We start from the raw sequence: 17,726 nt of genomic DNA, 5'->3' as shown, positions 1-17,726 counted from the left end.
GAAATATGTTGTTACGTGCGCCAATGTGAGGTATGAATGGCGAAATGATAATAATAATAATAATAGACGGAGCTCTCCGTCAAACTGACTCACGGAGTCAGCCTCCACAAGCTACGCCTCTGGTAGATCGCTCTATCAGTGCAAACACGTTCAGTTATCGACGTTCAGAAATACGTTGTATTTCTTAGATGAGTCGTCTCTTACAACTAGTTCAGATCCAGCCTTCTACAGAAGAGAAGAATTGAGAATTTTCTTCGGCGCCCTGCATCTCCTATCGCTAAGCTCCAGCATCTGCTTGCTGGAGAAGGGTACGGGCACCAGTACAACAGTAAGAAATTAACAATCCTTCACTTGGCAGCAATAAAGGGCTAACGTGAGAGAAAATTGCAGAAATTGCCGGAAATGGAAGAGGAACTATCGGAAAAGTTACCATTCGAAAGCGAAAACTGGGAAAGAGACGCGCAAGCAGTCCTCGAGGACTGCTTAAAAAACAGAGACGAGACAAAGTTCCTGAAATGTATGGGGGAAATCCAGAGGGAGATTCCTCTTTGGATAGCCGAGAATCTGCTAACGATGTCCGCGCAACATAACTTTCAACAAGCAGTGACGGCAATTCTAAAGAAATTTGAAGGAAAATACTTGAACGTGAGAGAAGCCGCACGTACGGCTGTTCAGAATGGTCATGATGAAATTTTTGAGACATTGCTGAAAGTGAAACCCGAGATAGCCCACCATCTGATTCTAACCGTCTGCCTGAAGTTGGGAGAGCCAAGAAAGGGAGTCGACGATGACGATATTCGTTCAAATCTGGAAACGTGTCTGGAGTTGATCTTGAAACAGATTAACGTGGATGTCTGTTGCACTGACAGTGAGTATATCACAATAAATGTCATAAATAACGAAGAAGCTAACCTTTTTAACAACATAATAAGTAGATTATTTTTTAATTTTCGAGACTTTTCTTTCTGAAGACTCTACGTACAGTTTCACTCTGATTGTAAATTCTTAATTTTGAAGAAAAAGGTAATACGCTGTTGAATTTCGCGACTAGAGTAGATAATCGCAAAGCAATGAACCTGCTTCTCAAACGAGACAGTTACATTGGACGAGTAATTGCAAGGTGCCGTCAGTTGCAGACATTTCGTCAGTCTTATCGGCCTACTTCGACGACTGCTTGAAGAAGATAAGAAATCAAACGAACGAAGGCGTAGTCGAGTTCGACTATCGTTGCTTGATGCCGCAGAGCCCGCAGAACGTTTTCGCGAAACGGGATACAACTCACCGGCCGACTCGCGAGACGGAAGTGTTCCTAGACATCGTGCGTAACAAAAATCTCAAGCATCTGCTGAAACATCCGTTACTCTCGTCCTTTCTCTATCACAAATGGTGCAAGATACAATCTATTTTGTACACGAATATTGTCTTCTACGGGATCTTCTACGTTTTGCTGAATATCTATATCCTGAACATGACTTACGAAAATTCTCCGAATGAAAACGGAACGCAAACAGTCAATAATAGCTGCGACGTGGTTTTGAACAGTATTCTTTTAATCCGCTGCTATCGCCTATGGTTTTTTGTTATCCTATTGTGGTTGCTTTTCATCATTCGGGAGATTCTGCTATTCGCTTGCTGTCCTTGCCGTTACTTAATGAATTGGGAGAATTGGCTACAGGCTGTGCTGATTATATTTACCCTCATTTTATTATGTGGCGCGGGAGCATGGAGTCGCGTCGTGGTAATCATATTGTCTGCCTTAATGCTGACAACTCTGATCAGCCAACATCCGAAAATATCTACCAACTTTGAAATGTTTTGGATAATTTCTCGTAATTACATGTTCTTACTTTTACCGTATACGGTTCTCGTTATCGCGTTTGTCCTGGCTTTCTACATACTCTTTGAGAACAGTAGACATTTTTCCGAGGACTCGCTCTTCAAGACGCTCATCATGGTGTTCATAGGCGAATTCAACTTTAACGATATCCTGGTCGACTCACATCCAGTTTCGATCCGCATTGTGTTAGTGCTGTTTGCTTTCTTCACTTTTGTATCGATCAATGTGTACGGTCTAGTAGTCAATGATACTAATGAAATCTTGTCTAAAGCTGAACTGAACGGACTCAGCTCTCGAATACGCCTGATCGTCTATCTCGAAGACATAGCATTGGGCGAACCGTTTAGTTGGTTCAGTTGGTTTAGCCGCGCAAATTCGTGCTTGTTACAATGGAATCCCTTCAGCTTCCTTACTAAAAAAATTTTTTGGTTTACGCATTATTCGGAGAACGATAAAATCACCTTTCTTTCACGACTACATAATTCTCGTTGAGCAATCGGGAAATATAATTAAAAAAGCTGAATGTATTAGTTCTGATAAAAATCAACCGCCAGATATCAAGAAGATAATAACCATTTTGAGTAGGGTTGGGTACGTCCCTTCAAAACACCAAATAAACAACTTTTATAAAAATCTCGAAAGGAAGACTCGAAAGGAAGGGTTACCGCGCACACTGCGTAAAATACTTTAAAAATACAATTTTAAAAAGCTCAGAGTTGATAATATAAAATAGCAATATAAAAAATACAATGGAATTCGTAAGAGAAAGTAAATACATGTGTATTTGAAAAGTTACCATATATAAAAAACATTAACATGTATACATGAGATATTTAAATTCATTCTTTATATATTCTATTGTTTAACAGACTTATAAAATGTCTTACCCTTTTTAGATAGATTACTGCATAGAACTACACAAAACTTAATTTTATAAATTAATATCAAACAATACTGCCAAGTATATGTTAATTTTATTATAAGCGGTTTAACTTGTTAGCTACGTGTAAATTATATCATTAAATTCAATACAATCCTAAACAAAGTAAAATCTAAATATTACACGATATACAAATGTCTGGATGTATCGTTGCACGATTTATATAATATATAACGAATGTTTTCACAATATATTTTTTAAAATTATTATTTTATAATTTGTATATATAATTTTTGTGTAACTCTAAGTAAATCTTTAATGATTATGTGAGGTCTATTTATAATATAACTTTGTCAGATCTATTTATAATGAGATTTTTTAAATATAATTTATACGAACAAAAGATAGATTGTAGTAAATATGTTCAAATTTATATCACCGCCATCTTTCATGCATGCATGCGTACAACTTCTGCATGTGCATGTACAGCATAAATGAGAAATAATATATTACTAGCCAGATGTATCTTGCTGCGTGACGGTCTTTTCTCTCCCTCGACGTATTAGTATGTCGGTGTAAAACATGTTGAAGTCAAGTCTAATTCAAACATAAATAATTTAAAAATGAATTAGTATATAATTTTATATCAATTGTGTAAAAAAAAGAAGGATGCATAAAGATTATATAAATAGAATTCTTACTGACGTAACACATTAAGTAATTTCTCATTGTTATTATCACAACCCAAATCACAAATTCGATCTAGAAGTCGTGTCAATACTTTAGTAAATCTTTCATCTAATGATACGATTGTTTCTTCGAAACTTCCTGTTCCATCTTTCGCTGTAGAACTGTTTTCAATCTATGAAAAAATACAGTCAATTAATATATTATAAGCGTGTACATGTATGTTACATAAATTAAAATAAAAAGTATTTTTTTTAAGTAACAGAAATGTGATATATAATGAAGTCTTATTTAAATGATGATATATAATAATGCAGCAATAAACTATTATCACCAGAAGTATATTCACTTCTTTTATATTTTGATAATAATTTTTTCGACCATAAAATAAAATTTTTTGCTGTTTTTGTGATATTTATTTGACAGTTGTTAGAAACAAATGAAATAATAAAATGCATAACTCGGTTTTTAATTGTTGATTGCAATTTATCAGTATGCTAAGTAGAGAGAGAAATTACGATATACTTTCTCTTTGACTAAAGATATATTTTAATTATTATTTTTTTTATCTATTTTTTTATTATTTTAATTATATATTTTTACGCTATAATTAATTGCACATTTAAAAAGAGCTGTCGGGAGACGTCACGCCAAATTTTATACTTATTTGGCACATATATTGTACTTTATGTATATTTGTACATATACATATACACAGACACATAACACGCGTACGCGCGTGTATATTTAGTATTAATATTGTAAAATAGAAATAAATATGATTGAGAAATTAGATTTGGCGTGACGTCTCCCGACAGCTCTTTTTAAATGTGCAATTAATTATAGCGTAAAAATAAAGTATTTTTTATTATATATGTATTAAATTTTTAGAAAATTTTACCTTTTCGTATTTTTTATTTTTTTTTAACTTTTTAAAACTGTTTTTTATTTATTATTATTTCAAACTTTTTAAACCTGTCTTTTTTACCGTTTAATATTTTAATTTCTTGTTTTTTTATTATAATTTAACTTACTTTAGGCAGCAGTCGGGAGTCTATTTTTTTTAACTAACTTTTTTTTATAACGTGATATAAGGTTTACAACGTGTTAAAAATGTAACGAAAAGAACATAATGTTCTCATTAAAATATATTTATTTAAAAAGCGTGGTACATATACATAGATTTATAATATACCGAAATAAAACATTTTATTCCTTATGTAGAAAATCGTATATAAAAGTTCGACTACCGAGGGAGACGAAGTTTAAGAAGGAATGTACCTTTATAAAAAATTATGCGTGCATGGTATAATAGTAATTAAGTGTAATAAATAGAACATGAAAACCATTACGATCAATCAACTCGTTGCTTCAAGGTAACGTGGCAGAAATTGATAACAGAGTCACATCTGTAACACTTACTACTCGAAAACTTTAGCAAACGTTTCATAAGGTGGTGTATATTTGTAGTCGTTGAATCTTTCGTCTTTGACACTTATTCCAGTATGAGCGTTCTCTCGATCGGGTAAAATGCGGGTAAAATGGATCCAAAGGCATCATTGTTTTCCATTTATCTCCAGTGGTTATCGGAAAAGTGCTCTCGGGATCATCACTTATGAAAGTGCATAATTAGGCATAAGGGGGACATAGAACCCTCTGTTTGGATTTGGAGCATTGGTTGAAGTTGTGTCGTTTTTCTTCTTGAGCTGGATAAAGGAATCCTCTATTCTTTCTGCATTGCCCCAATCATTGTTCCAATACCTCGGATAATTACATAAATAGTAAAAATTATAACTTGGAGACGGTCTGTCATTTGTGTCATATGGTGCACCGACAATCTCATTGATTGCCGATAATTTCTCGTTACTTCTGTATGGATTTTGCATATAGGTAACGAAAGGTGGTTGAGATTGTACAGAAGTAGGTGTTGCCGCCATTTCAGAGTAAAAAGGAATTTGTAATGTCTTGTCCTGGCTTGGCTCTGCCGTGCTGATCATTTTCATATTTGTGATTTCCTGTAACATACATAATACGTTTTATTAAAATTTGTAAAAAAATGTTTCGTTCTTTTTCTAAAAATATCACATAAGATATTTTGTATCATAGACCATACGAATATTTATATATTTTATTTTACATTGCAGAAAAGAATATTTTTTAAACTTTATGAAACACATTCATAATGTTCGAAAAATGTTCCATTTTTAATATTAAAGTTGTGCACATGGTGCATTTCATTAATCAGATTTAAATTGAGAAATTTAATTAAATTTTTAAATTTTAATTGAAAAATATTTGAGCAAGACATCCATATCGTTTCGGTCGTAATAATCAATTAAATTTCAATAGATCGGACAAAAATAAAAATTTTCAAGCACATAAAATGAATTATATTAAAGCTAGAATCTTTACCTGCAAAGATTTCTTTTCGGGTTCGTGGTGTGCAGCCCGTCCGCATGCTTCCTCCATATAGTATCTGGTCTTTCTTTGTGGAACGCCATACATATGTCCCGGCCGTACCGGCCTAATATATTGCGATTTGTTCAGCAGCGATGTGTAAAGTGCTCCAAACCATTTTGCCGTTTCTTTCACAGTGTCTGATGTACTGTCTGATGCACTGTCTGATCCATTGTCTCGGTATTTACTACCGTCACAACATGCCTCGCCTTGCGCGACGTTTGGAGGTTCCGATCCGTCTTCCGAATGACGATTTGTATAATACTGGTTAATCATACTTTGCCATTTGTTGGGAATGTTGTATGTATGTTCAGGGTGCGTATCTTCTGTATAAAAACCGAATGAACGTGGATTTGTTATGTAGTCATTCCTGATCCGACGGTTCTCCACACGGTTATCTGTAATTGAACAGTTCAAGCGAATTCGTACTAATATCGATACATTGATTTTTTTACGTTTGCGTCTCATTGGAACGCGTATAAGAAAGAAGTTACACGACTTTCAAGATAAGCGGTGCATTAGGTTATTATTTGAAGATGTCAAATTTTAATCTTGTTCTATGAAATATTTACCAGTAGTATCAGTAGGCTCATGTTCTGGAAGTAACGAGTCGATGGTTGTAGGATGCTTGGCGTCAGTTGAGGGCGACTTCGCGGCCACATCATTGTCATGTGCAACGACCTCAGATTCAGTGCTTGCAGGATCCGATCTTTTCCTTCGGTTGTGTACCATCTGGAGAAATGTCATTCTTATGAAATATTCAGTAACTTACAGACTTACATGATCAATTCGTGTACAAAAACACGACAAATATTAGCGTTTGTGTTATATAATTAATTCCAAGAAAAGCTGTTTGTCAATAATACAGTGACGTACATATTTGTCGCATAAGACAAATTGCTAGGTGTTACATATAGGTGTTTTGAATTAAATATTACATTTAAAAATATCAAATTAAATGAAATTTGAACTTTTAATGAAATGATAGTAATATAAATAAAATATTGTGAATGTTAAGTTAATGAAACATATATATCATTTCATCAGATATCAAGTAATAGGATAATGAGCATTTACCAAGGGTAGAAAATGGCGGCCTCCGTTTATATGTATGAGAATATTTTCCCCTCTATCACGCTCATATTCTCTCACTGTTTCACGCCTATCCTCTTTTGGATCTTTATTTTCTTCTGTTGATTGATACAATAATCGATACAAGACGTATAATGGAAAGGCTATGATGGCTCCAGGCACTCCTCCAGGAAATTCATCTGGCTCACTTGAACGAGCATTGACTTGGTTCGATTCATAGGGATACACCGTTTGAACTCCCGGACGATATCGCGTCGATTCCTGGTCCGATAATTGTTTCGCACGATATTGTTCAATCGGAGACTGTGTCCAGTACTGCGGAGCAGACTGATCTTGCAAATAGCGTGGATTGCTGTCGCATTGATGTTCATACTCGGGTTGATAGAGAACGCCGGCAAGTGCGATACTTGCCAGCGAGATTGTCACTGCTAAGAACTGAAATAATTAAGGAAACTTTAAGCAGATTGTTCTCGAACAGATGTTCGATACGGCAGAAATTTGTTCCCAAAATTATTTATTTAACAATTTAAAATTATTGGGAGAAAGATTATATATTTATGGATTTACTATGGAATATTATTTTGGTAATGTAAAAATCGATTTAGAGGAAAAATACAAAAGAGAAATAAATATTTTATTGTATTAATTTCTACAAATATTCTGTCTAACGCTGATGATATATGGTTCAATTATTGAAAAGTTCTAATTCCAGAAGTTAAAAACTCATAAAAATTTTAACTATAAATGTAAAATATGAGTTCACTTACTAATCCTCGATGCGAGAACATCGTGTGGCTCGTACAGTTTCACTACTTGATACTAACGCGATTCATCAGTGCCACTAATATAAATAACCCAAAGAATCGCTGACGTCAGGTTGAAATTTGCGTATTCCATAATTTCATCAGTTTGCACATTGTGAAACCGTCCCAGGGCAAAAAATACAGACGTCATTAAAATTTTACAAAAGTTCATATATGTATTCTGAAAATGTGGTTGATGCAAATTGCTACATTTGCTATTTGGCAAAAAAAAGCGTGTGCTCGCGTTATGTCGTAAGTAGCACGCATTTGCCTAACAGCCAGCTCGCAAAAGAATTGTAAAACGATCATCAGGAATGTGAACGCAATTCGATTCGCGCGCGGACTTCCGTTTGTTGTAAAACGCACGATTACGAAACTCAGTAATGATATGCATGTATGGAATGCACGAAATAGCACTTCTTCGAAAGTTCGTTGCACTACGGGGCCAGCGCACCCGCAGACGTGCCCTGATTATCGCATAAGTGGGTGGCTGGATGAGACGAGACGTTGATCTAGAGCCTAGACTTCTCTCTCGCTGCGGGCCACTATGAATATAAATAGCTAAGCAATCTTTCGTCTGCGTTTCATCGTTATCCCGGATTATATTATAGCACGCGAAACTTGAAACCAGGAGGTAAATTCCTGAAGCGATTTCATAATTCCCAGATATTACATAGTAATATCTACTAGCGATACGGTAATATCATCGTGTTAAATTGCTAGTAATATTCGCGGCAACTTCAATATTTCTCAAAATAAAATATCACTTTTGTAATACGTATTGCCTAGTTTTTGCAAAGTTTTTTTTTTAAGATAGGAAGTTAAAAATCAAAAGTTTTAGTTTGATAGTCCAACGAATTTGATATATTAATTTTATTATTTGTATTTTTTATAATAATCTTCAAAATAACTAATATAATTTATTATTTAATATCCTATATTTTCAATAATGTTTCTTCTCAAAATAATTGACCTAGCATCAATGTTACAGATTTAATGTTTTGCTTTCAGATACTAAAATGGATCTTGAAGAAAATTCGGTGTGAGATCATTTATTGAACGTCTACGACTTATCCCTGATGGGATTGGATTTATCGAGCAAAGAAATTACAAGACACTTATTACACAATGGAAAAGCGGAAATAAAGCTTTATTGCTTAGTACAAATATAAAGTAATTATGGTGAGTATCATGAATTGTATAGAAAAATTAGTTTTTTTTTAAACAACAGAAATTTCTTAAATAATTATATTTCTTAAAAATATCTTCTTAAAAACCTTTTATAAATGTTCTCTGTTATCAATTTTACAGATCTAGGCAACATATCGTTGTATCACGCAGTTCAGACAATCTATCACGAAGTGGTGCCTTTGTTGCTCGGGCAAGGCAATAGTTATCTTGATGATGTATTCAAGGTACATGAGTACATTCTAACATGCTGGTGAATTACATTATTTAACGTACATAAAGCGATATTTATTACGAAAAATATCTATTGCAGTAGTTCTTAAGACTCCTGTTCACTCACTGCAGCAGTCTTGGACTGATGACGAAATGAGAAGAGGGAAAAATATCCATGAAAATTCTTGCAACGTACATTCAAATAAAAATCTTTTTCAATAAGATAATCGTTTGTAATCTATAGAATAGATTTGTAAAATATACCGAAAACTCACTTTTTGTTTGGGTAATCCATATGTTGAATCGAATTGTGTCTAATCAAGGACGAAAACATGCCACGTTTAACAACTGCCGAATTGAAATAAATATTTGCTTTTACACATTAAATTATAACAAAATAGGATCTTCGATATATTTTAACGCTACAATTATTTTAAATATAAAAATACTGCACTAAAACGAAAAATAACGCTGTACGTCACAAAAATAATTAACTTTTTAACGTCATTTTTCACGCCTTTTAATTTACAATTTTGGCAAGTGTAACGCTGTGTGTACTGCTAACGCGGACAAATCGAAAAAAAAATTGCTATTATTACGAACCATTTAATGACTCTTTGATCAAATAATATTTAATTATTATTAACGCTGCGAGGACACCGTGGGCCTTTTAAGGCACAGTTGATTTTTCATTTATGATTCCAACGGGAATATCTTCAGCGCTTGCAAAGCTAATTGCAACAGTTCCGGCCTATGTAAGCATAGAAACTTTTTGAACCTTTAAAGATATAATTATACATGAATTTTTACAGATTTTTTGTAACGTAGAAACGCTTTCAAAAACCCTTTAAACTTAAAAGTCCCAGGGCCCAGGGTGTCCAGGTGAGTGCTCCAAAAACACGGTGTCCGCGCAGTGTTAATAATATATATCGATAGCATCTATTGTTAATAATAATTATATTAATTGGTAATGAGTTTTATTAGTAATCAATATAGGGGGATCAAGGGCTTGTTATATATGAGTAATATATGTATAGCATCTACGAGTCAAATGTCAGCCTGCTAGTGGTAATCCCTGCGCTTGCAAAAGAGAGTTTGGCGAATTAAAGTCGGCGAGAAAAACAATAAGTCTACCGGTCATTTGCTCGTAAATAAGCTGTCCGCCGAATTCCATCTCAATTCTAATTGTAAGATGGCTCTAATGAATTTATTCCCGGTTATAACGCAATCTTGAACATACCGGTCGCCTCGTCAGAACTGCTGATAAAATAAGATATTATTATATTATATTATTTCCAACAACACAATTAATTTGCAGTCTCGCTGATACGCGCGATTTACGTCACGAGCGATTTACCACATGTGCCACAACACTTTGCATGCACGGATTTAAATGACAATTAAAGAGGCTCTTTTTGACATAGTGTATTTAATCTCTGTACGTATGTACATACGTGTCAACGTCAAGCAGTACGATAGCGTAAATGATAAATACAACGAGCTCGTAGCGAGTCTGTAAATCTGTAAATCACGATAAATATTGGGCCATCTTGAGAATGGATTCTAATACATATAACATATAACGAAGCAAGCTAAACTTGGATTAATTTTGGATAAGAATCAATTATTGGATAATGAAAAGATAATGATGGAGTTGACTAAACTACGAGAGCAATTGGCGGCGATGGAGATCGCTTTGAATACAATTTTAAAAAGCTCAGAGTTGATAATATAAAATAGCAATATAAAAAAATACAGTGGAATTCGTGAGAGAAAGTTGATACTTGTGTATTTGAAAAGTTACTATATATAAAAAACATTAACATGTATACATGAGATATTTAAATTCATTCTATATATATTCTATTGTTTAACAGACTTATAAAATGTCTTACCCTTTTTAGATAGATTACTGCATAGAACTACACAAAACTTAATTTTATAAATTAATATCAAACAATACTGCCAAGTATATGTTAATTTTATTATAAGCGGTTTAACTTGTTAGCTACGTGTAAATTATATCATTAAATTCAATACAAACCTAATTGAAGTAAATTTATCTAAATATTACACGATATACAAATGTCTGGATGTACCGTTGCACGATTTATATAATATATAACGAATGTTTTCACAATATATTTTTTAAAATTATTATTTTATAATTTGTATATATAATTTTTGTGTAACTCTAAGTAAATCTTTAATGATTATGTGAGGTCTATTTATAATATAACTTTTTCAGATCTATTTATAATGAGATTTTTTTGTATATAATTTATACGAACAAAAGATAGATTGTAGTAAATTTTGTTGAAATTTATATCATCTCCATCTTTCATGCGTGCATGCGTACAACGTCTGCATGTGCATGTACGCATAAATGAGAAATAATATATTACTAGCCAGATATATCTTGCTGCGTGACGGTCTTTTCTTTCCCTCGACGTATTAGTATGTCGGTGTAAAACATGTTGAAGTCAAGTCTAATTCAAACATAAATAATTTAGAAATGAATTAGTATATAATTTTATATCAATTGTGTACAAAAAAAAGAAGGATGCATAAAAACTATATAAATAAAATTCTTACCGACATAACACATTAAGTAATTTCTCATTGTTATTATCACAACCCAAATCACAAATTCGATCCAGAAGTCGTGTCAATACTTTAGTAAATCTTTCATCTAATGATACGATTGTTTCTTCGAAACTTCCTGTTCCATCTTTCGCTGTAGAACTGTTCTCAATCTATGAAAAAATACAGTCAATTAATATATTATAAGCGTGTACATGTATGTTACATAAATTAAAATAAAAAGCATTTTTTTCAAGTAACAGAAATGTGATACATAATGAAGTCTTATTTAAATGATGATATATAATAATGCAGCGATAAACTATTATCACCATGCCTTTTATGATTAACTATACAAGTATAATGATTTTCTTCTTTTAAAACTAAATATAAATAATGATATGTATTATTATAATTCTAGAGGATAATTTACACTTATAATAACACTTAAATATATTTTTTAGATATGTAAATTTTTAACTTATGATTAGGTATTTATTATTTGACCAAGTAATAAAATAGCAAATGTTTAAGATGCAATAATGTTGCATTGTACAAAACGTATGTTGTAAAAATACATAAAAAATAGCTTGCTAATAATACGTATTTTCAAAATCATATTTCAATATATATATAAATAAAAATTGCAATTTTTACAATACATATGGATATCTTCTATGAATACACCGTAAATACATATCGCTTAAATATTCTTCAAGTTCATGCTCTTTAAAAAATATCAAGAAATTATCATTCCACAAATTGAAAGCTAATAAAATCTACAATTCTACTTTTTTTAAATTTGTAATAAATAAGAGTAACTCTTGCTCACTCTAGGCTCACTCTAAATAGGATAATGTAACTTATAATTTTTTAATCAAGACAAAAATTTTATAACCGAAGAATATTTTAGACATTATCAGGAAACTGAAATGCACACAACATTATATATATACAAATATACTGCTTCATTCCTGATTTTTATACTTACTTCATCTTCAGCTACATCTTTATAGAATGTATACATTAGCAGACTTTTGTATTATTTACTTACGTTTACACAATAAAAATTTAAAATATGACACAATTACATAACATCCAAGTACAATCTTATACAGAGATGCATTGAAACCTTTAATTCTTCCTATATGCATTAAGAACAATATAATGCAATATATAAAAGTGTGTTCGTTAAATATTAAAATGCAAAACATCTCTGTACATGTTAAACGTTAATATTTGTAAAATGGTTCCACACCATGCAAGTTGGGAATAATAAATAAATAAATAAATATATACATATGTATATCAGTCACATGTTCTTAACAATATAATAATATGAAAAGATGCCTCGTCTGCAAAGAAATGCTTCATGATTCTAGGACTACAGAGATACATTCGGGCGAGCTTAAAGCTTTGTAAAAGTATACCTCATATTCATAGATATCTTCCTGACAGGTACCGATCATGGATGTCAATTCAGCATCAATGTAGTAGCGGCTCATACGCTTAACATTAGCAGAATATTAAAACTTAATATATCAAACCCTCACAACTCCATAGTTTTCTTTCCCATTATATATACTTACCATTCATTTATTAAACGTTATTTATTTTGTTAAATATAATCTTCTTTTTTTTTTAAATAGCTTTAAATCAAATACTACTCAAGGGAAATATTTAATTAAATTGCATTGAAATATTTTGCATTAAATTATTACAGAAGGAAAAGAACATGAGACTTAAAGTATTTATTAGTATATTCAGAAATTTATTATGTAATAATAAGTGAAGCGATGTAACGAATCCAATTCAAACAATGGTCGCAACTTAGAAGAAGAGATTGTTGGATGTAATTTTGTACATGCATGCGAATTAGATAATTATTAGAAAGAAATATGTAACGGAACAAAAGAATTTACCTGCATAAAATTGCAGAATTCTATGCATATGGCGCATATACCGGTGATACAGCCAAGAAGATCGGGATCCGTTAACATACATTCCTTCAGATAACTGTCTTGCAAATCTTGATGCACGCTCAGCACGTCATCAACATTACTAACCTGGTATTAATTTATCAAATAGGTATATATTGTATCGTTTGGATAAAAATAGAAAATAAATTATCACCTTGCTCATCTTATTTATGAATTTTAACCAATTTGGTTCCACGACTTCTACCATCATATAGTACTCCAAATGTTGTATACAATCAAGCATTCTCTGCCGCAATGAAAATGCCTTTCTGTAAGCCATAGCCACTTCGTGCGTGAAAGTCTTCGCTATTTTGTTCTGGATCCATACTCTAAAATCCATCAGATATAAATTTTATGGATATAAAGCATACGCTCTGTTGAAATAAAGTAATTTACCTGCACAAGAGCCTTTCAACATATTTACAATAAAACAGATGTCTAAACAACATTTGATAACAAGCTATGGCCTTTCTATTAATGATTAGAGAAACTGGCCATTTAACATCGTAATTAAAGACAAAAGCTTCCAAACCAGTCAAAATTTTACCCGCTTGGAAACAGTATTCTGCAAGGGAGATTAATCCTCGTTATTAATTTCCTTTAAAGTACAATTGGATAAGTATGATACTTTTAATGACATATACCTTTCTCGTCTCTAGTTTGGATGGAGAGTATTCTAAACATTTGATACTGCAGATCATATGGAAGTAATTCCGGTTTCAGATCGTCTTTATAGGGATCTGAATCTGCAGTGGACATTCGCAAGGCAACTTCGAGAAGAGATGCCAAACGATGAAGAACGATGTCATACATACTCTTGTTCAACTCGGCCTCACACAGATTCATAAATTGTACCTAAAATTAGACAAATATTATCATCATATAATATTGTCATATAAGAATAATAAAAATTTTGGGAAATGCTAAGGCATTTCTCTAGATTTTTGGAGAAAAGAAATTTAATTTTAAGTATTAACAAATCAAAGATAATGACTTTTAGGAGAAAATGGGACCATGAGTTTGGAACAGAGTAAAGATACAAGAAGGAGATCATTTTTAATATGTAAATTATACTTTACAAAAAAAAAACGAGGCAAAATCAATATTAACTATTTAAAATAATTTTTGTAAATTTTTTCACCCAAAGGCATGAACTAAATAAATATCTAATAACAATTTTAAATAATAAGAGTAAAACTGATGTTTAACAACGTATAAGAACCAAGCTTACCACAAAATCTCCTTGGGCAAGAAGAAAGTAACTCTTCACACTACGTAGCCTACCCATCAGATCATTTTCCTTCATGAGTACCTCTAATAATTTTCTGGCAGCCTCTGAATATGCCCTATCGATAGCAGCTATATATTTTTGCCCTTGATACTGATAACTTAATGGTTCTTGTTTTCCCCACTGCACTGTTTTACCTAAATTTATTAAAATAATTTGATAATTTGCAAACTAATCAAAGATATGATTAATACTTATTACACTCATTTTACTTTTTAACAATATAATAAGTATGCTATTGTATTTAAAACCTACCGCACTGCCTAATCACATTAAAATATTTTCCTGTTCTAAGTATAGTCTGTGCATGTTCATTCAAAAATACAGGTATCCTTTCTAATCGCATAGTGTATCTCTTTTCCCAATAATCTGCAGAATAATCTACGGGAAGTTCTTCCCTTTGAATCAATTCGTTATCCTCTACAAAGAACTGATAAATGAATAAGTATGAATGTGCCATTTATAACATATAAAATTAAAATTGACTTGATACCAACTTCCTGATATGGATCGCATATCACTCCTTTATAAACCCATTTTTCTAAAATTTGCATATATGGCATGCTCGCCGCTTGTATCAGATATAAACACAGTTCTTTAGACTTTGCTTCACCACTAACATTGTTCAATGTTTGCTCATGCAGAAGGCTCAATACTTTGCCCCCTCTGGCATTTGCCTAGAATCAAATATTTTACATCATATTATAATTCTAATTCTTTGGTTATAGCAAATACAGCTTATATTGTCTATGTATATCTAGAATTAAATGTAATCAGACCTATTTATATACTATTAACTGGTGTTTTAGACTAACCTTACATATTGTGGATGTAACTTGAGAAAGTATGGACATCGTAAGCATGGTAGGCTGGATATAAAACCATAGCTTCTGCAAACTTAGTTTACCGTGAATGTGTTCTGTCTCGAGTTGCACGACGAAGAGCTGAAACACAGCGTATAAAATCAATATTTAAATCAGTGTTTTAAAAAACTGTATTAAGAAATGTACTAAGAAACATAAACATATTTTCAAATTATATCAAATTATAAATTGTAATTTATTATACCAAGTAATCTTTCAGCAGAGATCGTATAGCTCCTCTCAGAGCATGATTGACTTGTCCGTCATCCGGCGAGACTTTTTCTTCAACAAATCTCACTGTCATGGAGTAGTACGAGGCTAAAGGTAATATCTGTTGCGCTAATTGCTTAAATGATACACCTAAAGACAAAATTCAAAACATTTAACTTCAACTTTGTAATGATCATTACTTCAGATTAAAATTTCTAATAGTCTTTCTGCATTCCTTACCAACATCCGGCGATATATTGAAAGTTTTAACAGCATAAGGACTCGTTAATGGTTCTGAAACGATATACGATCCATCTATTCCTTTCAAGCAATACAAAATATCCCAAAGAAGTATGGACTCCTGAGATACAATTGGTACAACCTCTATAAATATTTAATTATTTCAGACACGCACGTTTTTTTATAGTTTCCCAATCTTGCATTTCGCAGAAAAAATTGTTTACAAACTTTGATAATGTGCTACAGTGGCGTCGCTGTGAAAATCCCAAGTTATACGTGGACGTTCCATAACCCAATTATGCTTCACTAAGGTACCATCATTTTTCTTACTGATCGAAACTTGCTGGTTTAATTTCTTTCCCCCTTCCACAGCAGCTTTAATTACAGTTTTGCAAATCTATCAAATATTTGAAAAATTAAACGTATTATATCCCAGTGTATATTATGTAAAAAAAAATTAAGCAATTAATTGAAGTACTAAGTTATATATTTGAGACAAATTTTACCACAAATATCACGCGCTTGTACATATTATTACCTGTGGCAAATCTTCCTGCGTAATGGTCGGATCCTTCAGGGAACTAGCAGTTGCCCTTGGTACAGATCTCGACAAGTACCTCTTCAACTCCTCATCTTTGGATATCAATTCTAGAGTCTGCACAAACGGACCCAACAAATCTACTCTGAAAAAAAAAAAACATAATTTTCTTGTCCTTCCTTGTTCCTTCCACACGAATGCCATCTAACATCTACATTACATTGGCTCACTAACTTTTTCGACTTCAGTTCCTCGTACTTCTGTATAAATAATTCGGGCTGTGACGAAATCTTGGCGAGATGCTGGATACAGCTGTGAGGAGCAACGGCATTTAGCGCGTTCGCCGTCAAGCTTTCCTTCTGCAGCTTCTCCAAGTGTCTCTCCGGAGCAGATTCCGAGCTAGGAAAACAACATTTACATGTATTTGTCGCGATAACGTTTCTTGTAAAAGTTCTCAGATTTATATAAACCTGATTTATTAAAACGTAATTGTACGAGTTACGTCTTGCAAATTACGAAGTATAAACTTTGCCGCTTACCCTAACAATTCAATCAACTGCACTATCAAATGATGTAATTTAAATTCACTCATCGTTCCTGGTTGCTCTGAATGTCAACTGTAACTGTAAGGCTAAGTGCTAGATCAGCCCATTCAATAATACCGTGCAAATTGTGCAAACATTAAGTTAAATTTGCGTAAAAATAACCATTTTAAATACTCGTATAATCTCTTTACGTTTTTGAAAGCTCGTTGGATAGGTTATGGTACGGCAATTTTCGCGTCATCTGGCGAGAACTTCGTCACTGCCTCGCGGCAACATTTAAATTCCACGACAAACGCGATCACATACTTATTAAAAATTATATC

The 17,726-nt window shown here is 32.6% G+C and overlaps 3 protein-coding genes and 1 long non-coding RNA gene across 5 annotated transcripts; 2 read left to right on the top strand and 2 right to left on the bottom strand.

Moving 5' to 3' along the window:
- The first annotated feature begins 98 nt into the window (after positions 1 to 98).
- LOC139770966 (transient receptor potential cation channel protein painless-like) lies at positions 99 to 2,789 on the top strand. Its single transcript, XM_071703301.1, has 3 exons — positions 99 to 328; positions 391 to 868; positions 1,131 to 2,789. Exons 2-3 carry the CDS (start codon positions 403 to 405, stop codon positions 2,327 to 2,329), a joined length of 1,665 nt encoding a protein of 554 aa, XP_071559402.1. The 5' UTR covers positions 99 to 328; positions 391 to 402; the 3' UTR covers positions 2,330 to 2,789.
- Positions 2,790 to 4,539: 1,750 nt separating this feature from the next.
- On the bottom strand, positions 4,540 to 7,871 carry LOC139770967 (uncharacterized). The gene is made up of 5 exons (XM_071703302.1): positions 7,721 to 7,871; positions 6,939 to 7,388; positions 6,434 to 6,593; positions 5,817 to 6,259; positions 4,540 to 5,419 (listed from the first exon to the last, which is right to left on the bottom strand). Exons 1-5 carry the CDS (start codon positions 7,739 to 7,741, stop codon positions 5,018 to 5,020), a joined length of 1,476 nt encoding a protein of 491 aa, XP_071559403.1. The 5' UTR covers positions 7,742 to 7,871; the 3' UTR covers positions 4,540 to 5,017.
- LOC139770968 (uncharacterized) lies at positions 7,872 to 11,228 on the top strand. The gene is made up of 2 exons (XR_011717856.1): positions 7,872 to 8,938; positions 9,068 to 11,228. It is a non-coding gene; the product is annotated as an uncharacterized lncRNA (long non-coding RNA).
- LOC139770965 (gamma-tubulin complex component 2) lies at positions 11,121 to 17,630 on the bottom strand. 2 transcript variants are annotated; one of them, XM_071703299.1, is made up of 17 exons: positions 17,398 to 17,630; positions 17,093 to 17,257; positions 16,859 to 17,003; positions 16,549 to 16,717; positions 16,321 to 16,464; positions 16,076 to 16,230; positions 15,823 to 15,951; positions 15,505 to 15,684; positions 15,263 to 15,437; positions 14,951 to 15,144; positions 14,364 to 14,574; positions 14,116 to 14,284; positions 13,874 to 14,048; positions 13,663 to 13,806; positions 13,171 to 13,248; positions 11,753 to 11,913; positions 11,121 to 11,646 (listed from the first exon to the last, which is right to left on the bottom strand). In XM_071703299.1, exons 1-17 carry the CDS (start codon positions 17,448 to 17,450, stop codon positions 11,562 to 11,564), a joined length of 2,532 nt encoding a protein of 843 aa, XP_071559400.1. In that variant the 5' UTR covers positions 17,451 to 17,630; the 3' UTR covers positions 11,121 to 11,561. The 2 variants fall into 2 exon arrangements, with proteins under 2 accessions (XP_071559400.1, XP_071559401.1); XM_071703300.1 differs by lacking the exon at positions 13,171 to 13,248.
- Positions 17,631 to 17,726: the final 96 nt, after the last annotated feature.

Source organism: Temnothorax nylanderi, unplaced genomic scaffold, assembly GCF_030848795.1.
Source record: "Temnothorax nylanderi isolate EJ_2023f unplaced genomic scaffold, tnyl_v1.0 TNYL_tig0035_pilon, whole genome shotgun sequence".
Lineage (NCBI taxonomy): Eukaryota > Metazoa > Arthropoda > Insecta > Hymenoptera > Formicidae > Temnothorax > Temnothorax nylanderi.
The sequence above is the reverse complement of the archived record's forward strand: the minus strand, read 5'-3'. Positions and strand labels throughout refer to the sequence as shown.

Coding starts and splice junctions, on each gene's coding strand:
- LOC139770967 (XM_071703302.1), bottom strand. CDS start 7,741: ATGTTCTCGCATCGAGGATTA. Junction 6,594..6,938: donor GCCGCCATTTTCTACCCTTG/GTAAATGCTCAT, acceptor ACATTTCTCCAG/ATGGTACACAACCGAAGGAA. Junction 6,260..6,433: donor TGAGCCTACTGATACTACTG/GTAAATATTTCA, acceptor GTTCAATTACAG/ATAACCGTGTGGAGAACCGT.
- LOC139770966 (XM_071703301.1), top strand. CDS start 403: ATGGAAGAGGAACTATCGGAAAAGTTACCATTCGAAAGCGAAAACTGG. Junction 869..1,130: donor GGATGTCTGTTGCACTGACA/GTGAGTATATCA, acceptor AGGTGCCGTCAG/TTGCAGACATTTCGTCAGTC.
- LOC139770965 (XM_071703299.1), bottom strand. CDS start 17,450: ATGAGTGAATTTAAATTACATCATTTGATAGTGCAGTTGATTGAATTG. Junction 15,438..15,504: donor TATGCGATCCATATCAGGAA/GTTGGTATCAAG, acceptor TTCATTTATCAG/TTCTTTGTAGAGGATAACGA. Junction 13,807..13,873: donor TCATAAATAAGATGAGCAAG/GTGATAATTTAT, acceptor AATTAATACCAG/GTTAGTAATGTTGATGACGT.